Genomic DNA, 24370 nt, shown 5'->3' on the forward strand with positions numbered 1-24370 from the left:
CAACCAATTTTTTACAAAGAACTACGTTATCCCTGATTTTTCAAATCGAAATACGTAGGAGCGAGGTACAATCCTCATCGGGCCCAAAAAAATTTAATCTTTATTATTTTTGTATGTGTTTTTCTATTTTGTTTGATTTTTTGGGGAACAACACATATTTTAAACATCAGATTCTATCTTGCACACTTAATTAAAGAGGGAATTGTCTTAACACGAGCGTTGTGGGGTGCTAATACCTTTCCCACACGTAACTGACTCCCGAATCCAAATTTGGTTTCGAAGACCATTCTTTTAAGGTTTTTCTATAGTTTTCCATGGTGGCAACTCCTTTGTTTTTTTTAAAATTATTTTTGTAATCCCGTCACGATCTCGGTTGCGACAGATTGGTTCAGCCATTAGTTTAGCCAGTGATTTAGCTTTCGATTTTACCACCGATTTATTTTGGTGGCTAACGGTTTTGCGACTAGGATTTTCATCACTAATTATTTCTGGTGGCTAATTCGATGGCTAAGGGTGTTTTTTTTCTAGTAGTGTAATTCGATTTTCACCACCCATTTTACCCATTTAACCAACAATTTCGTCGATGGCTAAAATGTTTTTTTCTAGTAGTGTAATGACCAATTTAGACACTAATTCTTTTGTTAGCCAAAATATTGGTAACTAATGTTAGAGATCAATTCAAAGTCTAATTCACAAACTAATTATAAATTTTTATTTATTATAGATGTTGGCACAAGCAAGCTTAAAGCAATCAATTGATAAAGCCATGTGCATGAAGATCTTAAGTGTTTGATCAAGATTGATGAAGATCCATTTGAAGATTATGTTTTAGTGTGTTAAATCTGTATATAGCATGTTAAATGTAATGTGTTAGTGTTATATCTTGTTGGTAGGCCATATGACATAGGTTAGATGTCTTATGTGCCTTAGTGTGTCTCTTTTAATCTGTTAAAATAGGTTTTAACAGGTTAAAAGGCTTGTTGTATATAGTTTCTGGTATGAATGTATTTAGTTAGTTAAATTATTTTTCAATTGATTGATTTCATGTAAGTCAAGTGAAATCAGCTGACTGTACGAAAAATTCAATAGATTGTTTTCACTTAAACTAGACTATATAAGTTGTGTTTTCGCGAGCAGAGGTGCAGATATGAGTTTTTTAGCATAGAATTTTGTCATTCATCTCTAGAAAGCTCTCTCTCTACAATACACAGCTGCAACTCGTGTTTTGAAGATCTTGGTTGATCTTGGAGGCATTTTGGCTTGTGAGTAGCTTGAAGAACACATGTAGGGTTGGCTAGGGACAGCCACCATCAGGTTTGGATGTTCTTCTGCTCTGGATGGTTTGCTTGATGTTTTTTCAGGTCTGCAAGTGTGATTCTTGTAGGGTGTGTGTCTAGATTTGTGTGTGAGTCAAAAATCTTGTGAGTTTTGTTGTTCAAAAGTGTAATCTTGGTGTTTGATTTATAAAAATTTTGAATATAGTGGAAACCAGGCTCAAGTTGTCTTGGTAAACTAGATGTAGCTCTGTGATTGAGTGAACCAGTATAAAAACAGTTGTGCATTCTTCTTTCCCTCATCTCACTCTCTTTGAAACTCTTTAAAAACTCAAGAAAACCAAGCAATTTGATCTTTGGTGTGATTTAATGCGTTCTTGTGTAATTTGAGGCTTTATACTTGTTATAAATACTTATTGGAACATATCTTGTATGTAAAAGATTGTTGTTTGAGTTGAATTTGCGAATTCTGCATTCTACATAATTCTTCAGTATTTTAGCCAACTGATCTGTATTTTTAATCGTCTGTTTCATAGCATCAAGAACAATTTAGTCTGTTGTTTTATATTTTTAATCGACTGAAAGTGTATTGATCTGCTATATTTACATCCAACTTTCCAGTCCATTAGATTCAATTGAAAAGAGGTTTATGCTTTCGAAAAAGTTTTATAAAACCAATTCAACCACCCCCTCTTGACAAAACTCACCATTTCAAAACTAACAATAGAGACAACTTTTAATCTCAATAATTTTAAGTTTATAAATTGTATCCAAATTAGTCACTAAATTATCTAATTATTTTTTGTTTTAGTTTGTATTTACGAATTTTCTTGAAGTGTGTTTATAAGATTTCAAACAAATAACATTGCTAATATTTATCAAAATAATTGTGGTTAACATTAATAAAAAGATAACGATATGAACAAATAAAAAGTCTTAAAATATCTTGCAAGATTTAATTAAAAGTTAATATTAATTGAAAAATACCATCAATTAATATTTTTAAAATTTTAGATATTAGTTACTATTAAAATAATCTTTTGTATTTAGAAATAATTAGTATGCTTTGTTCAAATAAAACATTAAAATTTAGTACCTTTGAGTGACCTTATATAAACATAACATGTAAAAAGATAAAATCGAATTTAATAAATTTAAATTTAATGAAACTTAAGAATTATTTTCTCTAAGTATAATACAAAGTGATACTTTTATGGATCTTTATCATTTATATATAATTTAATTTACTTATTTTTCCCTAGTATGCGACTACAATTCCAACCAATTGAAGAAAGTGTAACGAGTTCGTTATTTTTATGAAGTTAAAATTACGAGAAGACACTGACAAATTCTAAACAACGATATCTAAAATGTTGAGGTTAGAAAGTCTAATGAGTTTGTTATTTTTCTTAGCCAAGATAGACAAAAATAAGAGAAAAGTTTAAAATTAAGTGTCTTATCATACTAGAAATGTGTATTATTATATTATTATATACAAAACGAGGAACGTGTATTGTCTCGTGCCGACAAACATCAATACGTGTGCTTCCCTATTTGACAAAAATGTTGCACCAGAAACATCATTTTATTTTATTAATTATTATTCCATGCATTGGTTTTGTTTTATTTAAAAAAAAAGTAAAAAGTGAAATAGATTTTACAATATAATAAAGGTGTCGACTAATATTAAATGTTATATTTTAACAAAAGAATATTTATATTTCTTTAGCGTAAAATAATAATTGATAAATTGATCAAATCATTTATATATTTTAACGACTTTATATTTTTTTTCACATATGTCATTCAATAAACAAATATTTTACCAGCATGATCTGCTTGCATTCTTCATCTTTTCATTGAAATAATACACAATGTAATGTGGAGGATTATTTGTGGGTAAGATTAGGTAGAATTTGGACAAATTTGTTATTCAATCTATTAAAACACATCATTGGGTTGAATTGTATTTGTTTGAGTTTCTATAATTTATATGTTAAATTCAATTTACGTTCAATCCACTCTCGAGCAGAATGAATTTGACTACGTCAATTGGGTTAGTAATTTAACTTTTGTATAAACTTTTTAAACCTTCCATTTTGAACAAATTTAAAAAGAAATCCATCTATTATTATCATTATAACAAGTGCAAAAAGATTTTTCTTTTAATTGAATTCAACAAGTAGTTTCAAATTCATGATATTAGGATTATCCTCATATCCTTATCAAATACCTAATGTTCTTTGTTTCCAATCAACATCCCATTTAGATTCATATATTAATTACTCAAATATTTAATTGAGGTAATGGTTCCATATAGGGTTAATGGCATTGTCATCCACCATATTATAGTACCTAAATCATTAAAGGAGCCTTTATAGATTTTCTTTAGACTTATTGGCATAGTTTAGATGACTTTCACTATGTAAAATTATTGGGCATTTAATGGCGATTGAACTTCAAAAGGTACGTATTTAAAAGACAAATATAACGCAGATTGCACAACATATTTGTTAAAATTAACAAGTTATAATCACAAAATGAGCATCAACATAAAATAACTATTATCACACTGGAATAATTACAAGCTACTAGAATGTTTATGATCTAGTAATTGAGTGGATTTCAGAAGAAAAAAAAATGTCAATATGAGATTGTCTCTATTAAGAAAAATATGATGTGATTTTAATGGATTTGAGATGAAAGTCTGTAGAAGTTTATATATGATATAATGGATATGATAGATAAAATAAATTATTTAATAGATAAAATTAGATGATTATCATTTCACCTTTTAAGTTTAAGAATAAATATAATATAATATAAATGTAAATAGTATAAATTATGTTAGAATAAAATTGAAGTTGTTATTTAAAATAACAAAAATATAATTGATTATTATTATTATTATTATTATTTTATATTATATTATTTATATTATATATAAAATAAAAAATGATTATATATATATATATATATATATATATATATATATATATATATATAAGAATTAGAATTGATTCCTTGCTACTTTGTCACAGCATTAACCACGTCATAAAATTGATTTTTTTTCATAGAATTGATTCTTGTATTGCATATTACATATACTTGACGTTTGAGAGTCAATTCTCTTGCCTTCAGAAATCTACACATCACGTACGTCACTGGAACCAACATTGAGTAATAATCAACATTCTATTTTGTACAAGAATAAATAAATAATAATAAATAAAAGAATAATTACAAATCAACAATGTCACTACTTCATAACTCAGTTTTGTACTGTCATTCTAAGGCTTATTATATTTTTCAGGTGTTTTTATTCTTCTTATTCTTGATTTTTAATAAATTTGTATTTTTCACAGAAATTGGGATTTGTATAAGATATAGTGTAAATGTTGTATAATTTTGAATCATTGAGTTCCTACACTTTCTATAAGTCTGACTATTTTGCTTCTAATTTTTTCACTTTGAATAGGCCCTACACTTTGAGACATTATTATTTTAGATTTTCTTTTCTTTTCTTATAAGGGTAGAATTGTAATTTCCTAGGATAGTTAGAATAGTTAGTTTTATGTTTTTCTAACTTTTAGAGCTCTCTATTGTTTTCAACTTGATTTTCAATTCTAATAATGTTTCATCGATTATTTTTAGTTTTTTTTTTTTTTTTTTACATTTTGCACCAATTAAAATCCAATTTAGAGTAATTTGTATCCATTACAATTTGGTTTAATGCTTATTCTACTCAATTTCAATTGTCACATTGTTCTACTTAGTTTACACGTATCTATTTACATTTCTAGCATTGTTATTGTCTTTTAATTCAATTATTCATTGAATAACTCATTAGTAGTTTGTCCTTACAATTTCATGTCATTACTTTCTTTATATTTTAGATTTAATTTAATGTTCATATGATTGTTTTAGCAAAATAAGAAATTTGATATCATGTCAATTTTGTTTTCTTCTTATAATTCTTGTTGTTTTCAACTCTTGATTTAGATTTTTTTGCTATAAATGTATAGATTGATTAGTCTATATGTTTCTATAACACTCACGAATTTCAGATTTGATTTCCTTGCATATAAGAATGCAAAGGAGACCATGGTCCAAGTTTGATATTCTTAACATAGTTTTTAGTGTTGTTCTGTTTTTAATAGATTCAATTTAAGTTTTTCTGATTTCAATTCAAGTTCAGTTTATAACATTCATGCATTGCTTCTTACATTATGAATTTCATTTTCTAAGTCTTACTTTCATCTTTATAGTTGAGTAAATAAGCTAAGCATTCCTATTTTGTTTCAATTGTACTTTCAATTTTTCTTTGTTGTTAAGTTTGTTTCAATTACATATATCAATTTTCTTACTTTTAATTGACTACCATGTTCCTATTTTCACATTTATATTTTGTTTCAGCAGTTTCTAATTTTGTTTCAATTTTTAAAAAAAAATCATTTAAATTTTGTTTTACTGCATTTTACTTTCCATTATACAATATTTTCAATCTTTCACAGTTTTTACTTTTTCTCAGATTTCACTCTATATTTCAATAGGTTAATTTCAAGTTATATAGTGTTGCACTTTAAATTCTTTTATATTCTACTGTTCTATGTTTTTACATAGCTCAATCCCCCAATTTCTAAATTGCTAAGAAAGAAAATTAATGGACTTAATTAACATATGTTCCTTGGACTCAACTATGTTAACCTTTTTAAAGTATACGAGCCTCATTAATCAGTACAATTTTGATGATAACAAAACACTCTACTAGAAGAGTAAGTCTCTCGTTTGAAGTGAAGTTGTGTTAGACGACTAAGAGAGATCGTCTAACATATATAGTTATGTTAAGGAATTAATCAATTAATATGATTTGAAGATCAAAATATATGATGTGTATTATTGCTCGTGTGTCCTTAAATGATTGATAATCATACATTGTGTCTGTCAACGAAAGCAAGAAGTTTAATAAATACAAAGGCCAAGTCATAGCATTAGATGCATCAAAGTGTTAGACGAGTTTATTAGTAACAACCATCAAGTTTAAAGGGTTAGACGACCAAGGTGTTAAACAAGTCAAGCATTAGACAACTCAGGTATTAGATGATTCAAAGGGTTAAATGACCTAGCTTAAGCCATTAGACGACCACAGTGTCATAAGACCTTAATTGTTGAAATATTTATAATGCGCTTTGATAATTTGATACATGTTTTCATCTCCGATTTATCATACGAATTGATACACTAATATAAAGGTTTGAAGCAAAGATTAAATTATATGAATGCAATGAATGCAACGATCAAGAAAATTATCTTATGATAATTGCATTTTAGAAGAAGAAAGTTTTAGAGAACTAACGTGAACCATATGACCATAAGGAAATATTTTATATGATTGATGAATGAATTGTTTGATTGATTGAATAATATTATTTCTCTACAATTCAAATGCATAATCAAGTTGCACAAAGTTTCCTTAACAGGACATGTTCTTCACGTTGAAAAGAGCAAAAGTTAAATTAAGTCTGAGCTCAATGTTAAAACGAAAGAAGATATCTTGAAGAGCATTAGTTGATTAACAATGAAAGTATTTAAGAATGGCGTTGAAGATTCAAACTGAAGAATCAAATTGAAGAATTGATTAAGTCATTCCATGTCAAGAAGATTGCAATGAAGAATTGCAATTCAAAGTCTCAATAGCTAGCTGAAACTACTTCTATATCATTTATGTTGAGCCATACGAGAAGGATACAAATAAGAGAAAAAAAATAATAAACAAAGTACTGAGAATTTGTCATATCAATAGTGTGTTAAAGAAATTGGGTTGAGAGCTTGAATATTGTAATATCCTTCATTGAGTGAAGTTGTAACCTAAGTTATTTTATACAATCTTGTTGAGAGAGTGTGTCCTTTGTTTATTGTTCTAATTGAGAGTTCTTGATCTCAAGGAAAGATTGATAAGGATACCTGAAGAGATTGATACTTAGTGTAACCTAAGGAGGTTTGTACTCATGTACTTAAAGAGGTTAAAATCGTTTAACCTAGAGATGGTGATACTCATTACTAATCAAAGGTGTTGATTAGTGGAATTTCTTAAGCAGGTTGTTTAAGAGATTAAATGTAGACCCAAGTAGAGGTGAACTAGTATAAATATGTTGTGTTCATTTTCTCCATCCTTATAACTCTTAGTTTAATTGGTTGATTCGTTTACAATTGTATGTTTGTGTGCGTAGTTAATTGCTTAATCCCTACACCCTTCTAGAGCCACATTATGTCAGCATTAGATTGGAAAATCCCATTAGATGAGTCTAAGATTGAATAGGTTTTGATGATAACAAAACGTTTGATGAAACAAATAGAGATATTATAAATGTTCTAGATAACTAAGAAAGGATTATAACAATATCTTTGGCAAAGTTTTGGACATATAAAGGGCCAGTCAAGAAACAAGCTTCATTAGATATATGAACATGCTAATTCGATGACCCCTAAATGTGTGCATTATCTACTTGTGAATGTGATTGTATGTATGCATGTTTTGTTCAGCTAATATGTATTCAATGAGTTTAAGCCAATCACAATGCAACAAAGGCTTTTTACATTTGATATTTTAGACTTTTTATATCTGAGCTAGGTCAGTCGTAACTGCATATGTAAATTTATGTATAGTAAAATATCATATGTAAATTTATGTCTGGTGCATATATAACAAACGTAAGTTTGTGGTTTGTAATTTTTTTTTTTATTTTTTTGCCAAAATTTACCTCCATCAAAACCATGGAAAATAAATATATAATACAAGAAAATACCACAATGAGTTTCAAAACTTTTAAAGTAGTATGTGGATATGAAATAAATCTTTAAAGTATAGAAAAATGAGTGGAACATACTAAGAAATACAAAACATATCGTAAATGACGGATTTTTTAAAATTCCAGACACCAAACCCCTTTAGAGGTTGGCCACTGAATTGATGATCCCATTTCCAACAACTTTCAGTTTTTGAGCTTCGCCATCTTCGTAGCAAAAGTTATGACCATTTGAAGTTTTTAACCACTAAATATTAGCAACTTCAAATATGACTAATGAATGAGATGCACACACTCTACGTTTAAATACAACCTAATAGAAGTTACTATAAAAAAAGAATTGAGTCAAAATTCATTGTTTACCTATTTTTAGTGAACTTTACAAAATCAAGATCATATAAGTTTAGCTAAAACAGTCACATATAGGGGAGAAGATGAAAAACACCAACCTCATTGACAGAAAACACAACCTTTAGGCAAACAACAATAGTAGAAAATGCAACCTTGATACACAATAATGGTAGAAATATCACATAATGATTTTATTCACACACAATGCTTCATGCTTCTGTTGTGCAATCGAGGTTTTTCTAAAACAAATTTACGTTTGACATATAAGCATCAGATGTAAAAATTATTTTTACGTTTGACCCCTATAAGCATTAGAAGTAAAAACCAATTGCTACGTTTAGCGCTTGTCAACACCCAATTTCGTCTGAGTAAATGCATTTGTTTTGTTAAAATAATAATAATAAACAAAATCATAAATAATATATAAAATAATAAAAAAAAAATGTTTTGATTGATGGTAGGTTTTTTTAACTTTAATTCTACCATGGAAAAAAAGAGAAAAAAAGAGAAAAAGAAGAAAAAACCAAGAGAAGGGAGAATCTAATTTATTATCACATGCTTTTCATAAGTCCAAATGTTTTGTACATATTTTCACCCCCACTCTTTGTTATTTACACTCTTCACATGACATGTCAGAAAAGGACGTTTATAATTTCTGTTTTTAGAGAAGGGTATAATATTTAGGAAGGTATTATTTTAAATAGAAGCAAATATTCTCGATAATAATGCTTTTAGAGAATGGTACAATTTTAATAGTTAGAAGAAAATATTTCTGGTAATAATTAGAATCAATTATATGAATAATAGGTTATGATTTGATCACGATCTTTATGTGACGAAAAATATGATTCTAGTAATTACAAGCAATATTTCGTTAATAATTATAATCAATACCGTAGATATTATGCAACTATTTAATAATATGTTCCTTTCTCATATATTTTATTATAATTAAAGACTAGGATTTCAGGGGTACCCCAAGGTGCCTATATAAGCACACATTTTCTCTAATGCAAGACACAAAAAAAAATTGGAAAAATCTCTCTCTTTTTTATTACAAAGCACACACACAAAAGGGGTCACCTTAAAGTAAATTTTCTTTGCTCCTAATGCTTTTCATGATTCTCTTATAACATCAAATATATGATCGTTTGAATTGTTGTATGATTAAATGTGTTCGGGGTTCTCATGTTAGATGATTTTGGAGTTTGCATTGAAATTAAAAAGGTGTTTTTTTTGTAGGCTTTAATTCTCTAAAAAAATAATAAAAAATAAAATAAAATAAAATAAATATATTTTCTTTATATAAGTTTTGAAATGTCATGTCAAGTCTCGGACTTGCTTGATAATCAAAACACTCTTTCATAGGCTTTTAATGCATTTTTAAAAAAAAATAGTAATAATAAAACAATAAAAAACATTATAAAGTCATTTTAAAAATCATGTCAAATCTCGGATTTTCTTGATAACTTAAATCTTTACATGTAAAATCTCGAGTTCTCTTAATATTAATAATATATATATATATATATATATAGAAAAATCTAAAATTAAAAAAAATAATAATAATACCAAACAACAAATATTTGTATAAAAAACTACGTTATCCTAATTTTTCAAATGAAAATACTTAGGAGCGACGTACAATCCTCGTCGGGCCAAAAAAAATAAAAAAATAATTTTGTTTTAATTTTTAATTCTTTGTATGTGTTTTTTATTTTGTTTGATTTTTTGAGGAATAACAAATATTGTAAACATCAAAATTCTACTTTGTACACTTAATTAAAGAGGTAACCGTCTTAAGATGGACGTTATAGGGTGCTAATAACCGACTCCCGAATCCCGAATCCACATTTGGTTTTGAAGACCATTATTTTTTAAGGTTTTTCTATAGTTTTCCATAATAAACTATGGTGGCGATTCCTTTGTATTTTTTTTAAATTATTTTCGCCGTCTTGCCACGATCTCGGTTGTGACAACGCTTATAGATCAAACATAAATTTTGACAACTAATTACAAAAGAGGCCGCCGTGCATTTTTCAAATCTGATTTCTAAAGGTCAGATTTAAATGAAGTGACATAATAAGCCCATTTTGTGTTAGTGAGATTCATCCTTAGAGAAAGAACCAAACATATGAAAAGGTAAGGGAAAAGTTCAATTCAAAGCATTAGGTGGACAAGGGGAAGGCTGGATCAAATGATGAAGCCATCAGACGACTTAGGTTTTACACAAGCGTAAGACAAATTAGGTTAGTTGAACGCTTTAGAAGACTCTAGACAACAGGTCAGAGCATAAGGACCAAATGACTCAAACAGTGCAAAAAGAAAGATGATGTATCAAACAACTATGTTGACCAAACGAGTCAACCTAGAATAGCAAATCGCTTAGCTTCTACAAAGGAGTAAAATAGTCAAAGAAGAATCAGATGAGTCAAGGCAAGCAAGCAAATAAGTAGAGAAAAAGCATTAAACAAGTTAAAAGCAATAGAATAAGTCAACACAATGCATTAAACAAGTCAATGCAAAGGGCACACAAAGGATACTAGGTGAGCATTTATCAAATGAGTCAACAAGATGTTAGACAAGTCAATGCTAGCATACAAAGACATTAAACAAGTATCTATTAGATGACTCAACGCGATGTTAGATGAGTCAAATGCTAGAACAAAAAGGCATTAGACGAGTGTTTATGCCAGACAAGACATAACCATCTTAAAAGTAAAAGTCAACTCAATGAGTTAAATGTTGAATACACCTATTAGACGAGTACTTCCATAAGATGATCTAATTAGAAGAATGACTACACGATTCAAAGTCAAAGTACTGAACGAGCATCAAATTGATCACATATCAAATTATCCAGAACAGGAAGTATTTCAAATTCCTCTTTGATTGATTATTCTAAAACATTGCCATATCAATATCAAGCAATCACAAGATAGAAAATAGACTTTGCAGATTGAAGACTGCAAGAGAATTTCTAGAAGATTGAGAGTTCTTGATCTTAAGGAGAGTAAGACGTGAGACATGGAGAGGTTAAACTCATTGTAACATGGAGAGGTTTGTAATCATATTCCTAGAGAGGATAAAATCGTGACACCTGAAAAGGTTGATATTCGTTGTAACATGGAAAGGTTGATACTTGTGCTAGTTAAAGGTGTTGATTAGTGAACTTTTTAAGCAGGTGGCTTAAAAGACTAGAGCAACCTCAAATGGAGGTGAATTAGTATAAATCTTTGTGTGCATTTTTTTCTACCTTACTTGTTACGTTATTTGAATCTGTCGTGATATATCTATGCGAAAATCTCTCAAAATGTTTATAGGATCTATTCAACCCTCCCCCTTCCTCTTCTAAAGCCACTTTGCACCAACAAGTGGTATCAAATCCAACCTCTGGAAGAGTTCTTAATAGAACTAGAGGAATGATCTATGTAGACAAAATTAAAAAATTAGGAAGATCTTCAAATTTCCCATTGATGTTCAACAGAGAAAATATAAAATTGTGGAGCTTAATGATAATGACATACATTGATAGTGTAAACATGGATCTGTCATAAATCATTGAAAAAAGCATTCCTAATCTCTTGGATGTGTGGAAAACAACATGGGACAAGGTCTAGAAACAAACATACCATAGTAATGAAAAAGTCGGGCACATTTGAAGGTGTGCCATGATAGAAGAGGATGTTGCCAAAATTAGTTGTAATACATTAGCGAAAAGTATAAGGGAAGAAACGACCAAAGTGCAAAATGTCAATGTCATGGAGAAAAAAGTTCCTAAATCAAAATCAGATAATGGAGAACATTCAAACCCTATGGCAAATGCATCAGATGAATCCTCATCAAACATGGTAATGGAGTAGAGGGAAATGTATTTGATTTAAATTCTATGGCATCTATCTCTAATCCTTATCAGACAAAGGTTTTTATGTGAGTAGAATGATTTCATAATAGTTGAGCCTTGAGAAAAATGTCTAAATTACAAGTGGATGACTCTGTGGATTAGAATTCACTTAGTTAGTAAATAATGCATTAGATGAGTAAATTCTAATCCATTAGATGAACTTGGTGATTAGACAACTCCAAGCTCATTAGACATCTGGTCGTAGACAACACCGATCCATTAGATGACTCAATATATAGTAGACGACCCATTTGGTCAGACAACCTTGGCATTAGGCAACCTTAGCGTTAGACGACCTCGTTATGAAGCGTTAGACAACCAATGGTTTCCAAAACAAAAGTTCTTACTCTTGTTTAAACATGGTTTTCCACATAAGACTTTAGCACGTGGAATTTAGGATGTTACATTCCCCCTTCAAACTTTCTTCACTATTGCCCAATTCCAATTGGCTCATTTCCCTATACTCACTCATACGCTCATCTTCGACCATAATTATTTCAGGACACTATGTCCTGGACTATAGGTGCCTCTACAATTAGAGCTTATTCTTTCCTCCTTTTCATAGATTCAGCATAGGAAAGGTTTCTTATTCCCCTGGTACTTGACCCAACTATCGTGATCCCTCCATTTTTGAAATTCCCCCTATTTGAAAGGGATGCATCTTTTCTTTTGTTACTATCCACAATGGATGAACCCTGCCAGTTTGATCCTTTAGAATTTTGTATTCATGTTGTGATACTCATGCCTCCTAAAGATCAAAAATTGGAATTGGTATTCCGAAAAGAATCAATACTTGATTGAGATTTTTTATAGTTTCTTCCACATCCTGGGCAATCTTCACGGCTCTTATTAAAACTTTAGGCCCGTAGGGTAGTATTTGATTCTAGATATCCAACCCAACTAAAAGTACCCAAACATTTGTTCTTCATCAACCCATCTATTTTGCCTTATTCCCACCAATTTTTTATATGTTGTACTACATTCCTTACCTCTAAACCTTTGATTCAAGGCCACTACGAAATCATCTAAAGATGGATTCTTGGATTTTTATGCCAAAAAATTGAACGAGTGATTAACATTTCCTTCCATACTAATAAATGTTAGCCGTAACTCCTCTTTAGAATTCACTTGTTCCCTCAAAGATAAGATGTTCTACCCTTCGAGTCCACTATTTCTTTCATTTCCTTCCTTATTGTCAAAGTTCTTCGGACCCCTTTTCGTTCTTCTTCATATATTTAAGTAATTCTTTCATTTCTTTCATATCCATCAAATTTTATCTCATGATAGTCATATCATGATGAGTCCATGACTCCTTGTGAGGATGGGAAAACATTCCTGAGAGAGTTACTAGAAGCATGACTAGAAGGGAGGCCTCATTCTTATTGATTCCTTTTTCTTCATTTAGTATTCTTTTTCTTGTGCTTAGTTTCCTTGACTTATATTTTTGTTTGTGGTTGTAGGGTTGCTTTTAGTACCTCCTTGATAGATGGAGATACCCTTTGGAGGGTAGAAAGCTTGAGGAGGGATAGCCCAAGACAAGGAGTACCTTTTGCACCATTTCTTTGAAGAATACACCTTATTAAGGAGGAGAGGAGATTTTGGGCTTGGCTTAAGCTTTGGAATGGCAACTAGAGGAATGGAAGAAGGCTTGGTTGACCTTCAAGATAGTCAATGAGCATGGCATCATTCTTGGGTCGCAAGGAGCCGCCTAGGTCATCCTTACAGAGATACACTAACACAATCAACAGGAAGGACCTCTTCCAACACCTCTACGACTCCAACTGCGTCTACAATGATAAACATATAAAATATGCAGATGCAACAAATTAAGCACATCATCAAGTGTGATGATCATCTCACCGGTAGGTATATGGTAAATAAAGTCTTGTAGCTAGTCCTAGCAAGACCTTCTAGCCCTGGTAACTCCACCACAACTTTTATACGTACTAACTTATTCATCTTGCCAGCTTAAGTAGTTAAAATGCATAATATAGATAACGCAATGTATATTAACATGATTTCATACCACTTCATCCCATAACTACCGAGCAACATGTCCCTCATAATTTGAGAGTCATGAGATTTTCACAGGCCCTCTCAGATAAGCCTCATACTCCCATCATCTAAGGCTCCCCAACTTTTCAACATTCTCCTCTTCGTGATCTTTCTAATGAATGGAACTAGTCCCCACATTCTCTTCGGTTTATAAAGAGAGTTAGATGCACATGAACAGATAGAAAACCAACTCCTCTCAAATAACCATGATTATCTACAAATACAAAAAACAAGAGTATGAATATCATTAGATAAAGTTGTAGCATAAATTAAAAAAACATGTTCTTGAAAACGAAATCTGAAAACATGTTTTGGATTAGACAATCTAAAAGATGTTCTAGAATGTCCAATCTAAAACATGTATAGATATATTGTTTTTTCAGAACTTATTTTTGGTTTGTCATTTCAGAAAAAAAGTGTTCTAGATTGACCAATCCAAAATACCGAAATGCACTACATCTCACCATTCTAGAAAGAGATATTCTAGAGGCTTTCGGAATAACTAATTTGGAAATTTTTTGGAATAACTAATCTAGAACATAAAAAACGATAACTTATTTGTTCTTTCACAACAGCGACAATAGGGTATTCATGTAACGGTGACAAAGGCATTATTTTAATTTATGAGAGAGGATTCATTTTACCTAAATATTTCTTGAAAAAATTACCTAGACTAGCTAATAAACTGGCCGTGATAAGTTCTTGTTGAATAAGCACCAAAATTATTTATCCAAATACGCATTTATAAAGGCTAGTGCATATGACTAGGGGGAAAACAAAGGATTTGGATGGTTCAAACAATTTTTAAAATTTAGTAAATCAATACATCAATACATGATTTACATTTTACAAAGCAATGAAATAAAATACAAATCATGATGGACTGCCCTCCCCCATCGAGCTGAGACAAATAAAATAATAAATTAATAAAAAAATCATGACAAGAATGCTGTAAATAATAATATACAGAAAAATAAAATACAAGTGATTTCTTTCCCCTCAAGTTCTTCTTTTTATGTGTAGGAAAAAATGTCCACAACCTACTGCATCTTTAATACTCTGGCAAATAGAATTTTCAATATTCAGTTCAGTTTTGTAGATTGCTCTCTGAAAAATGTGTAATAGCTACTTTTTGTTCATAATATATTTTGCACATCCAAGGGACTGATGAACAAAAGCTGCAACTGGTAAACAAATGCTTGTGATGGTGTGAAGGTATGATAAACATAAATTGATACAAAAAGTAGATAGTTGTACTATTAAGATGTCTTCCATATAAGAAAACGAGTCTATTCTCAATTGGAAGTTAAGAGGTCTACTTGCCAAAGTCTCAGTCAAATCGAAACGTAGTGTAGTGGACATTTTCTCCTTTACCTATAAATCATATAGAATGTATACACAGCCCTACATCTTAGGACTCTGATGCTTTTATCTACCTCTCCTAGAACAGCCAGTGTTTCCTCTTTGGTTTAGGCTGGATAGGTGCATCTAGGACAAAAGGAGAGGTAATAATCAATCACTAATAAAAGTCATATTTAACACACCAAAAGTAATTGAGTTTCAATCTAAAGAAGGATCAAGTTATGGTGGACAAACCTCGGATTTCATACAATGAATTGTAATGAACCTCAGACCAGAAGCTCAACCACAGTTCTGCATCATTAAGGAAATAAATGGAAACAAAAAAGTAAGAAAGTACTACTGTATACTACTCACATTTTCAAAATTACAGATCGGAGAATATTTCAATTATTATAGGCTTGATTTTATAAGTGTGTCAATTTATGAACATAAATCGATTAGAAGAGGCTCGTATTCTATCTTTGCTTAGGAAAAACCATATTTGGTTGGAATTATGTATTTCTCAACTTAAAATGTTTTCTTCTAGCGGAAAGCTAAGGGGTACCGCCATTTCAGAAACTGCAATGCATACTCTGTTAGGAATGTAAATAATAAAGGTAGGACAATTCTGGGTTCCTAACATACTCGTTCTTCAAACAACATCTATAAAGTATAAAAATATAAATTATGGGGCATGTTATGTCTATTAAGTCCTTCATTGCTTGTAATGAAACTCTCAAGGTTACATGAAGTTATGGCAGGGTATAAGAATGATAATGATGGCCTTACCACGCTGTGGCGCTTGGTACAATGGTAAAATTTCGATAAAACAAGTGTCTCTGAATGATGTTAGAAGGCATATCTTTGCAGCAAACTACATCAGAAACAATAGACGTTATTGGACATTTTGGAAGTATCACACAACAAATATCATTATATTAACAATAGAACAAAGCATCAAGTTTATCAATAGAATATGTGATGTAAAAGTCGGTAATTTGATAATGCAAATTTCCTTTTCTGTGAGAATATAGTCATTGCATCAACATCAATCACATAAATACTTCATTACTATAACATTGTGCATTTTTCTCTTCTATTAAAAATCACAAAATAAGCAAACTCAACTATTTTTTGTTATAAGTATGTTATAGGTGACAATAATTGTCTTGTGAAAGAAGCCAATTGAGCCAAATAACAATAGAATCATGGCACTTAGATTTCTATGCTCTTAAGTAAAAAGAATAGGACCCTGATTATAAGCTATAACTTTTGACCTAATAATAAGTGTTTGATCTAATAACTAGTATCAAAGCAAGGTCACAAGCTCAATTCCTAGCAAGCAATTGTCAAGGGAAAGATTATTTAAGGTCTTCAATAACCAGAATTAATGAGGGGAAAAGCAAATGATGGGAATACCATACAAACTCACTTTTTTTTAAACAAAAATACTGATTACGGTTTCCCACACACATTCTTCCGTGTAGCACATATATTCAAATTCCCCAATGCAATCAAATGGACTAGGCAAGAAAACACAAAATGAAATTTGACCAAAACATAAACAAATTAACTCATCAGGTTTATGGGCCTCTTCCACATTTATAGTCCTATCTTCCATTCCTTTCAAATGTGATTTTTTCTTCATTAACATCTGACTGACACTAGTATTCCCAATAGTTTTGGCCTCACTGTCTTGTCATTGGAATCTTGATAAAATCTGTTCAAGTTAGCTGGCATATCAAATTTCTGATTAATCACATCCAGTTCACCTACATTTCTATATAGCTCATGATCTTCCCTCAACCATCATTTCATAAACATAAATAATATATATTCATTGAAATCCAAATCAAGGCTTGGATCACAACACAAAATATCCTTCAACTAGTAATACAAGACAAAAATTTCCACAAAAACCCCTCCACGAAAAGGGAACAGATTAACAGTCAATCTACTAAAAGGGCCAACTATAAACAAAAGTATAGTAAACACATATATACACATAAATTAAAATAAATAAATAAATGTGTAGATGCAATACATGTTATCTAATACTAATGCATTACTATGCTAATAATAGCTTTTGCTAGGTGACATGACATTTTTTCTGTTCTATCATTCTATAACCCAGTTGGACAAATGTCCACAGTTGAGAAGGTACTAAATTATCTTTTTCTATAAGAATGCTATTTTAGTTAAAATCAAATTGAACCTTTTCATCTTAGTTTGAAAAGAAAATTCTAAATATTTAAGAAAAAATGAATAAAAATAATAATCAATTGGTAGCATCCAACAAAAGTAACAAACTGTTTGAAATAGCAGCACTAACATTATCAGCAGCTGCTTGCAATGTAATATGGTCCCCCCATTCTCCAGATCTGCCAAGCATTAGAATAAGGTAAATATAGCGTGTATCTGATGAAAATGACACTTAAAGAATCCACAAATCAGATGCCTCATTGTAAATACAATGGTTTAAGTGATGACTTATTTGAAAGATACATACTTAGCCATCTTCTTGTGGTATTTTTTGTACTTCATCGGAACATAGCATTCATACAAGGAACGGTGATCTTTGAGCTGGCACAGAGAAACATTATGCAAATAAGTGTCCCAAAGTTTTCATTTGCAATAATATAATTAATAAATTTCATATTGTTTAGAACAAAGGATTTGTACCACTTCCTTCACATGATTTAAAAACAATTTTTATCACTAAATATGCCAGTAATTTAACCTAAATCTTTAATTTCTTCCATTGAGGACACTTCTTCCTGTATACAGTTAGTATTTAAATTAATACATTTTTCTTTAAACAACAATTGTCCTCTAATGTCAGACACTATAAAAGAACAAAATGTTCCTTAATATCTCCCCTCCCCACTCCTTTCTTTTAATATGCTTTCATTGATTCAAAACTGCTCATCTACAAATAAGCATTTTTTAATGTTAACCAAGTAAAACAACCACAAGCCATGAAAACCAATTTCCAGATAGGTTGCCATATTGTGGGGAATTATTCTTTCCATGACAGACAATAGTGCAACATACTTGTTTTACTATCTCCTTGCGAACATGCTTGTGGTGTTCAGGTGACCTATAAAGCTGATCAGAGAGTGCACGGAACTGCAATGTAGGGAGAATAATTATCACAAATTCAAAGGGGTATTGTCATAATGCTTATGCCTCATATGCAGTTGCTGTAATAACCCACCTGACAATTCCCATCGCCAGATACTTTGACTTCACATAAACCATAGACATTCAACCTAGAGAAGTGCAAAGACAATAGGTTTAATACCTATAGCAAAGACAAAATCATTGCAAGAATATAGGCTAAACTTATAGACATTATTTTATAAATCTAGATTCCTGAGAAATCAATATGTTGGTCAACAACAGCAAATGAACAAAGGTTCAAAAGCCCTAATCTTGTGTTATTAATAGTTCAGAATATGTATATAGTCTTTCTATCATTAACAAACAGTACATGTCAAAAAGAATAGAACCTAGTCATTACTTGCATGTTCAATTTTGATAGATGGGACATTATTTGATTTTGAAATATGAACATTATAGTCAAGTGATCATCAATGTATTTCTAAAAAGTAATAATTTCTTCTTCGAATCTTCAAATCTTAGCAATCAATATCTTTTCAGCAACAATATTTTTTCTTCATTGGAATTGACTGAATTCTTTCAATTTCTTATTTGACTTAGGTATTCCTTTTTTTTAAATTAAAAAGGAAAAGACTAACTCCAGAAGTTTATGTTAAAAAATGAGAAAACAGAATCTAGATTGTCTATCTATGACTTGTAATAGAGCTTATACTAGATAGAAAGGTTTTTCTCATACAGAGCTGATGAATGAGATGAAGATGAGTTCATTAAAGACGAAAAATGAGAAAAAAAAAAAAAACATTCCCCTCCTATATGTTACAACTATAATCCTTTTGCCCTAGCGTAGCTCTTTCACAATTAAGAAAAGTCCGGACATCTTGGTTTATTAATTAGAGGAATACTAGTCAATCCGTAATTTTCTCAAATGGTAATAAAGAAAAAAGTATTCTAAAAGGAATTCACAGAATTTTAGGAACTATTTGTATTAAATGATTCAAAAGGAAAAGACTAACTCCAGAAGTTTATGTTAAAAAATGAGAAAACAGAATCCAGATTGTCTATCTATGACTTGTAATGGAGCTTATACTAGATAGAAAGGTTATTATCATACAGAGTTGATGAATGAGATGAAGATGAGTTCATTAAAGACGAAAAATGAGAAAAAAAAAATCATTCCCCTTCTATATCTTACAACTATAATCCTTTTGCCCCGGCATATCTCTTTCACAATTTAAGAAAAGTTTGAAATTTTGGTTTATTAATTAATGGAATACTAGTCAATCCAAAATTTTCTTGAATAATAATAAAGAAAAGAGTATTCTAAAACGAATTCACAGAATTTTACGGACTATTTGTATTAAATGGTAAAGGAATGTTTGAAAACACATCGACAGAACCTTTGTAATGGATTCTATGAAAAAACATTCCAATTAATCAAAACAAACAACAAAGATAAACACATTTTTACACTTGTCCATAAATATAATATGTTTCTTTATTCTAAGTTACTCTATTCCTGATAATCAATAATTTGTTTTTATAAACTCTTTGGTTCAAGAATTTATATAGAATTTAAGTGACATAATAAAAGCTTTTTCTATTATTCTATTAACTTATTTGTGCATTTATGCATAGGATTCCATTCAACCCACGTGTGGGAACTAATTATTGGTTTCGTCATAAAGATTTTGGATTTGCTCAAAATAACCAAATTATATCCTATCTTGTTTAAACTTTTCCAGCCATTTTAGATACAGTTTCAGAATATGCATATATAGTCTCTCTATAATTAACAAACAGTACCTGCCTGACAAACAAAAAAAAAAAAACAGCAATTACTTGCATGCTGAAATCCTGATACAAAAAGGTTGCTAATCGATTTCACCATATGACATTTGTTTTACATTTCACTGATGATGAGTTACTGCAAATCCCTAACATCGTTTATTCCAAGATTTAGAAAGAATGCCAGTATATTGCTCTCAGCAACAGCTTTTTGTAGCAGCTTAATTTTTTTTTATTTTTCCAACCACTACTACATGACCTCCCAAATGTTCTGCTATAACTAAAGCTTGCCTCCAACTCTCTACATGGCTACAAAGAACTTTTCTGTCCCAATTCATTTTCATTTAAGTAATCGCGTTGTTTCTGTTTGTAGTTATTCATATTTAAACATATTTACTTGACTAGTTTTGCTTTAAATTACAAATGGTAAATAATAAAAGTTCTTCTTTTCTGCTCATGGCTATTGTTTTAACATCCATCTTTTACCAAAGGGGTCCATAGAAAAATAAAGTTTTAGAATATTCACATAAGAAATAGTACATTCAAGATAGGAGGAACACACACCTCTGAAGCAGACGCTGGTGATCCATACTGGCATCATTTACAGTGGGGATAAAGGAATTTATCCGGGGAACATGCTGTAATTTCGAGAAGTTTTCATTAGAAGAAATTAAACAAAACAAAAAAAGCAAAACTAAGATATATTTCCCTCCTATGCTTCTCGAGGAAGGGAGAGAACAATTACACAATTTTTGTCTACTTTTCAGTGTGATGACAAAGCTAATTAAGCATAAGTTATTATACCACAGAATACAAAGAAAGCAAAGCTAGAACCGTTCTGTCCTTTCAAAGCATTATATACGTCCTGAACCAATTCTCACAAAAAAGATTAAATGGACCTCACAACTCACCCAAGAACCTAGAGGCTTGAACATAAGGGATATTAAATGGATGTTGGCAATTTTGAATTAAATTATAATGGACATGTGGGGAAAAAACAGTAATCCATTTATTATCTGTTAAAATGTATTAATAAATTCCAACCCATCCATTACCCCCATTTAACAAAAAACCATTCAATCTGTTTCAAGTATATAATTTCATTTTTCAAAAAAACTAATATAAAACGAAGTTCTATATTTATATACTTCTCACACTAAACATGGAAAGATCCAACGCTCATCCCTTAAAGATTTAGGCCCAATCAATGAACTTTAGACTACTTGATCCAATATATTACAAAACATGTTAAACGGTCCATAATCCATTCAATAATAAATAGTGATTTAGTCCTACCAATTCACTAACCTTTACTTTTATATTGGATGGATTGATTGATTGGATTTATATCTAGATGGATTGGATGGTAATCAGATAAACAGATTGAATTTCCGCCCTATTGAACTGGATAATGAACCTATCTATCCTACCTTTTGTTAAAATTGAACTTTTATTTGGAAAGAATGTGAAAAAAGAATCAAAATCTGGACCACATTGTCATAGAGTAACATTATTAAAAGCTTAAGCTATTACTATCTAGAAAGATAAATAGAGTTTATAATGCATGCTTTCATATAAAAGTTAAGGATAGTTTTAGTCTCTGAACTTTAACATGAAATTGGAATTCATTCCTATCCAAAACTTTGATTAATTTTGGTCCTCAAATTTTAAAAATGAATGGATATAACCATAACAAGTCAAACACTGAAAATCTAAAAGTTTTAGTCCAAAAAGTAGGAATTCTACGGGGAATTCTTACAGGAACAGGTTCCAAGTTGGTAAGGCGCCGGGCAACTGCTCCATCTAATTTGGCATACTCTTCTGACAGCACAAGAGCAATCATCTGGTCGTCCTCCACATCCTGCTGACTGCTAAGAGATGTTGAAGCAGAACTTTCACCCGAATACTCGGTCTGATTTCCATTCCTCATATCCTGAGCCGGAACTTGAAGTTTCAAACTAAAGACAAAATTTCACAACAATAAACAACAACTGAACCTGAAAACAAAAAAAAAGTCCAAGGTCATGGAACATTTCACAATCTCGATTTTTAAACCATTGATGATCTCACTGCATCTCTCCCAAAAGTCTAGTTAGAACACCGAACAAAGCATCGCAAACATATAAAATGCAACAATTGAGAGGCGAAATCGGTGACTGTAAAAGCATATATGGGTATGATAAAGAAAATTATAATGCGAAATGTTCAAATACGATTATCAAGTCCAATTTCATGATCCGAATCAACGACATAAAACAACAATTTGCAAATCCTTCAAAGCATACGCCAAAATAACAACATAAACAAACCGATATCTATTGATGATAAACGAATGACATTCAATTAGAGCTAGATAGTTCATAACACGCAATCAGATCAAGATTCTGATCACAACCCATAAAAACAATCACAAAAGGGTTCGTGAACAATCAACGAAATCTAATCCCGTGAAACAAAGACGACAATTTTGTAATTGAAATTATATTTAAGAGAAGAAGAAGAAGAAGAAGAAGAAAAACCTGTGATTGTGATGCGAGTGAAGAATGATTTCTTGATGCAAATCGAGGATGCAATGAATAGGTACGGTTAAGAAGAAGGTAGCAGTGAGGTGTGAGAGTTAAATACAGAAGGTTTCAATTCCGCGTTTTTTCGGTTGGTGAGAGACGATAACTTGAATGTCAATGCAGACGACACGTTACTTTTGTTACTTTTTCGACGCACACTAACGCTAAAGTAAGGGATTAAAAACAGATCTAAATAATATGCTGAATTCTACCGTGAACCACTACGAAAAGTTGTTCATGGTGGCCAATTAATCATAACCATCAGATATATTATACAATATATTGAACGCACCGGATTGAAAGATTATAGAATTAAACAACACAAACTTCATTAGTTAAATATAATTAATTAAACAAATTAATCTAATAATCAAACTAATCACCGTTTGATATGAGGACTTTGTTTCTATTTCTGTAGAGACGGTTAAGCAATTTTCTTATTTCCACCATTAATGGAATATATCCTATTCGTTAAATATTTTGTTATAAATCTGGCGGTCGGTAATTATTGGTTCACTTTCAACCACATGTTCTGTTCTTCGCGATAGAAATCACCAAGTTAGATATGTACTTTTCATTCTATAGTATTGAAGAATTATTTTTTCATGTGATAAAATAAAATATTCTTAATATAATAAATGACTTCTATTAGTTTTTAACTTTGTTAAGAATCCGTTAAATGTGCAAAAAGATATTATACTAATGGTAATTGTGACATGTTAAACACATTTATATTAACAATAAATTTCTGTTGTTTGTCCCTATGTGTTTTACATTCATATAATATAAGATTTGTCAAGATTCAATTGATTTCTAATTTTGATTTTAATTTCATAAATGTAAGTTGATATCACTGAGAACAACATCAAAATGAAAAAGAAAAGATATTTTGAAGGAAAGAATCAATAATTTAATTTGTATTATTTGATCTTAATTCCATTAATTGATCCTTAGATATTTACTAATTTATTATTCAATATAAAAAACGAAAAGAAAGAAGAAAAAAAGTGTCATCATATAATTTCATTTGAATAATAAAAGATTTTTTACAAAATTTTAAAAATCATGTGTTTAAATGGACAATCAAAAGGATTGAAATAAAATAACAAGAAAAATGATGACCCTTTTTGGACGTGTTGGTTGGAATGAGGAGGCCCCATGGAGTAT

The 24370-nt window shown here is 30.4% G+C and overlaps 1 protein-coding gene across 2 annotated transcripts; it reads right to left on the reverse strand.

Moving 5' to 3' along the window:
- Positions 1–15173: 15173 nt before the first annotated feature.
- On the reverse strand, positions 15174–23377 carry LOC114182304 (OTU domain-containing protein DDB_G0284757). Of its 2 annotated transcripts, XR_003604057.1 has the most exons (11): positions 23159–23377; positions 22399–22636; positions 21204–21277; positions 18949–19003; positions 18786–18860; positions 18241–18314; positions 18064–18112; positions 16521–16605; positions 15987–16043; positions 15765–15878; positions 15174–15291 (listed from the first exon to the last, which is right to left on the reverse strand). XR_003604057.1 is itself a non-coding variant. In XM_028069153.1 (10 exons), the coding sequence occupies exons 2-10, from the start codon at positions 22567–22569 to the stop codon at positions 15832–15834; spliced, it is 687 nt and encodes a 228-aa protein (XP_027924954.1). In that variant the 5' UTR covers positions 22570–22636; positions 23159–23377; the 3' UTR covers positions 15329–15831. The 2 variants fall into 2 exon arrangements, 1 of the variants encoding a protein (XP_027924954.1); XM_028069153.1 differs by lacking the exon at positions 15174–15291 and having other exon boundaries at positions 15329–15878.
- Between the last annotated feature and the right edge of the window lie 993 nt (positions 23378–24370).

Source organism: Vigna unguiculata, chromosome 4 (assembly GCF_004118075.2).
Source record: "Vigna unguiculata cultivar IT97K-499-35 chromosome 4, ASM411807v1, whole genome shotgun sequence".
NCBI classification, from domain to species: domain Eukaryota; kingdom Viridiplantae; phylum Streptophyta; class Magnoliopsida; order Fabales; family Fabaceae; genus Vigna; species Vigna unguiculata.

Coding starts and splice junctions, on each gene's coding strand:
- LOC114182304 (XM_028069153.1), bottom strand. CDS start 22,569: ATGAGGAATGGAAATCAGACCGAGTATTCGGGTGAAAGTTCTGCTTCA. Junction 21,278..22,398: donor CCAACTTGGAACCTGTTCCT/GTAAGAATTCCC, acceptor TCGAAATTACAG/CATGTTCCCCGGATAAATTC. Junction 19,004..21,203: donor CACCAGCGTCTGCTTCAGAG/GTGTGTGTTCCT, acceptor GCACTTCTCTAG/GTTGAATGTCTATGGTTTAT.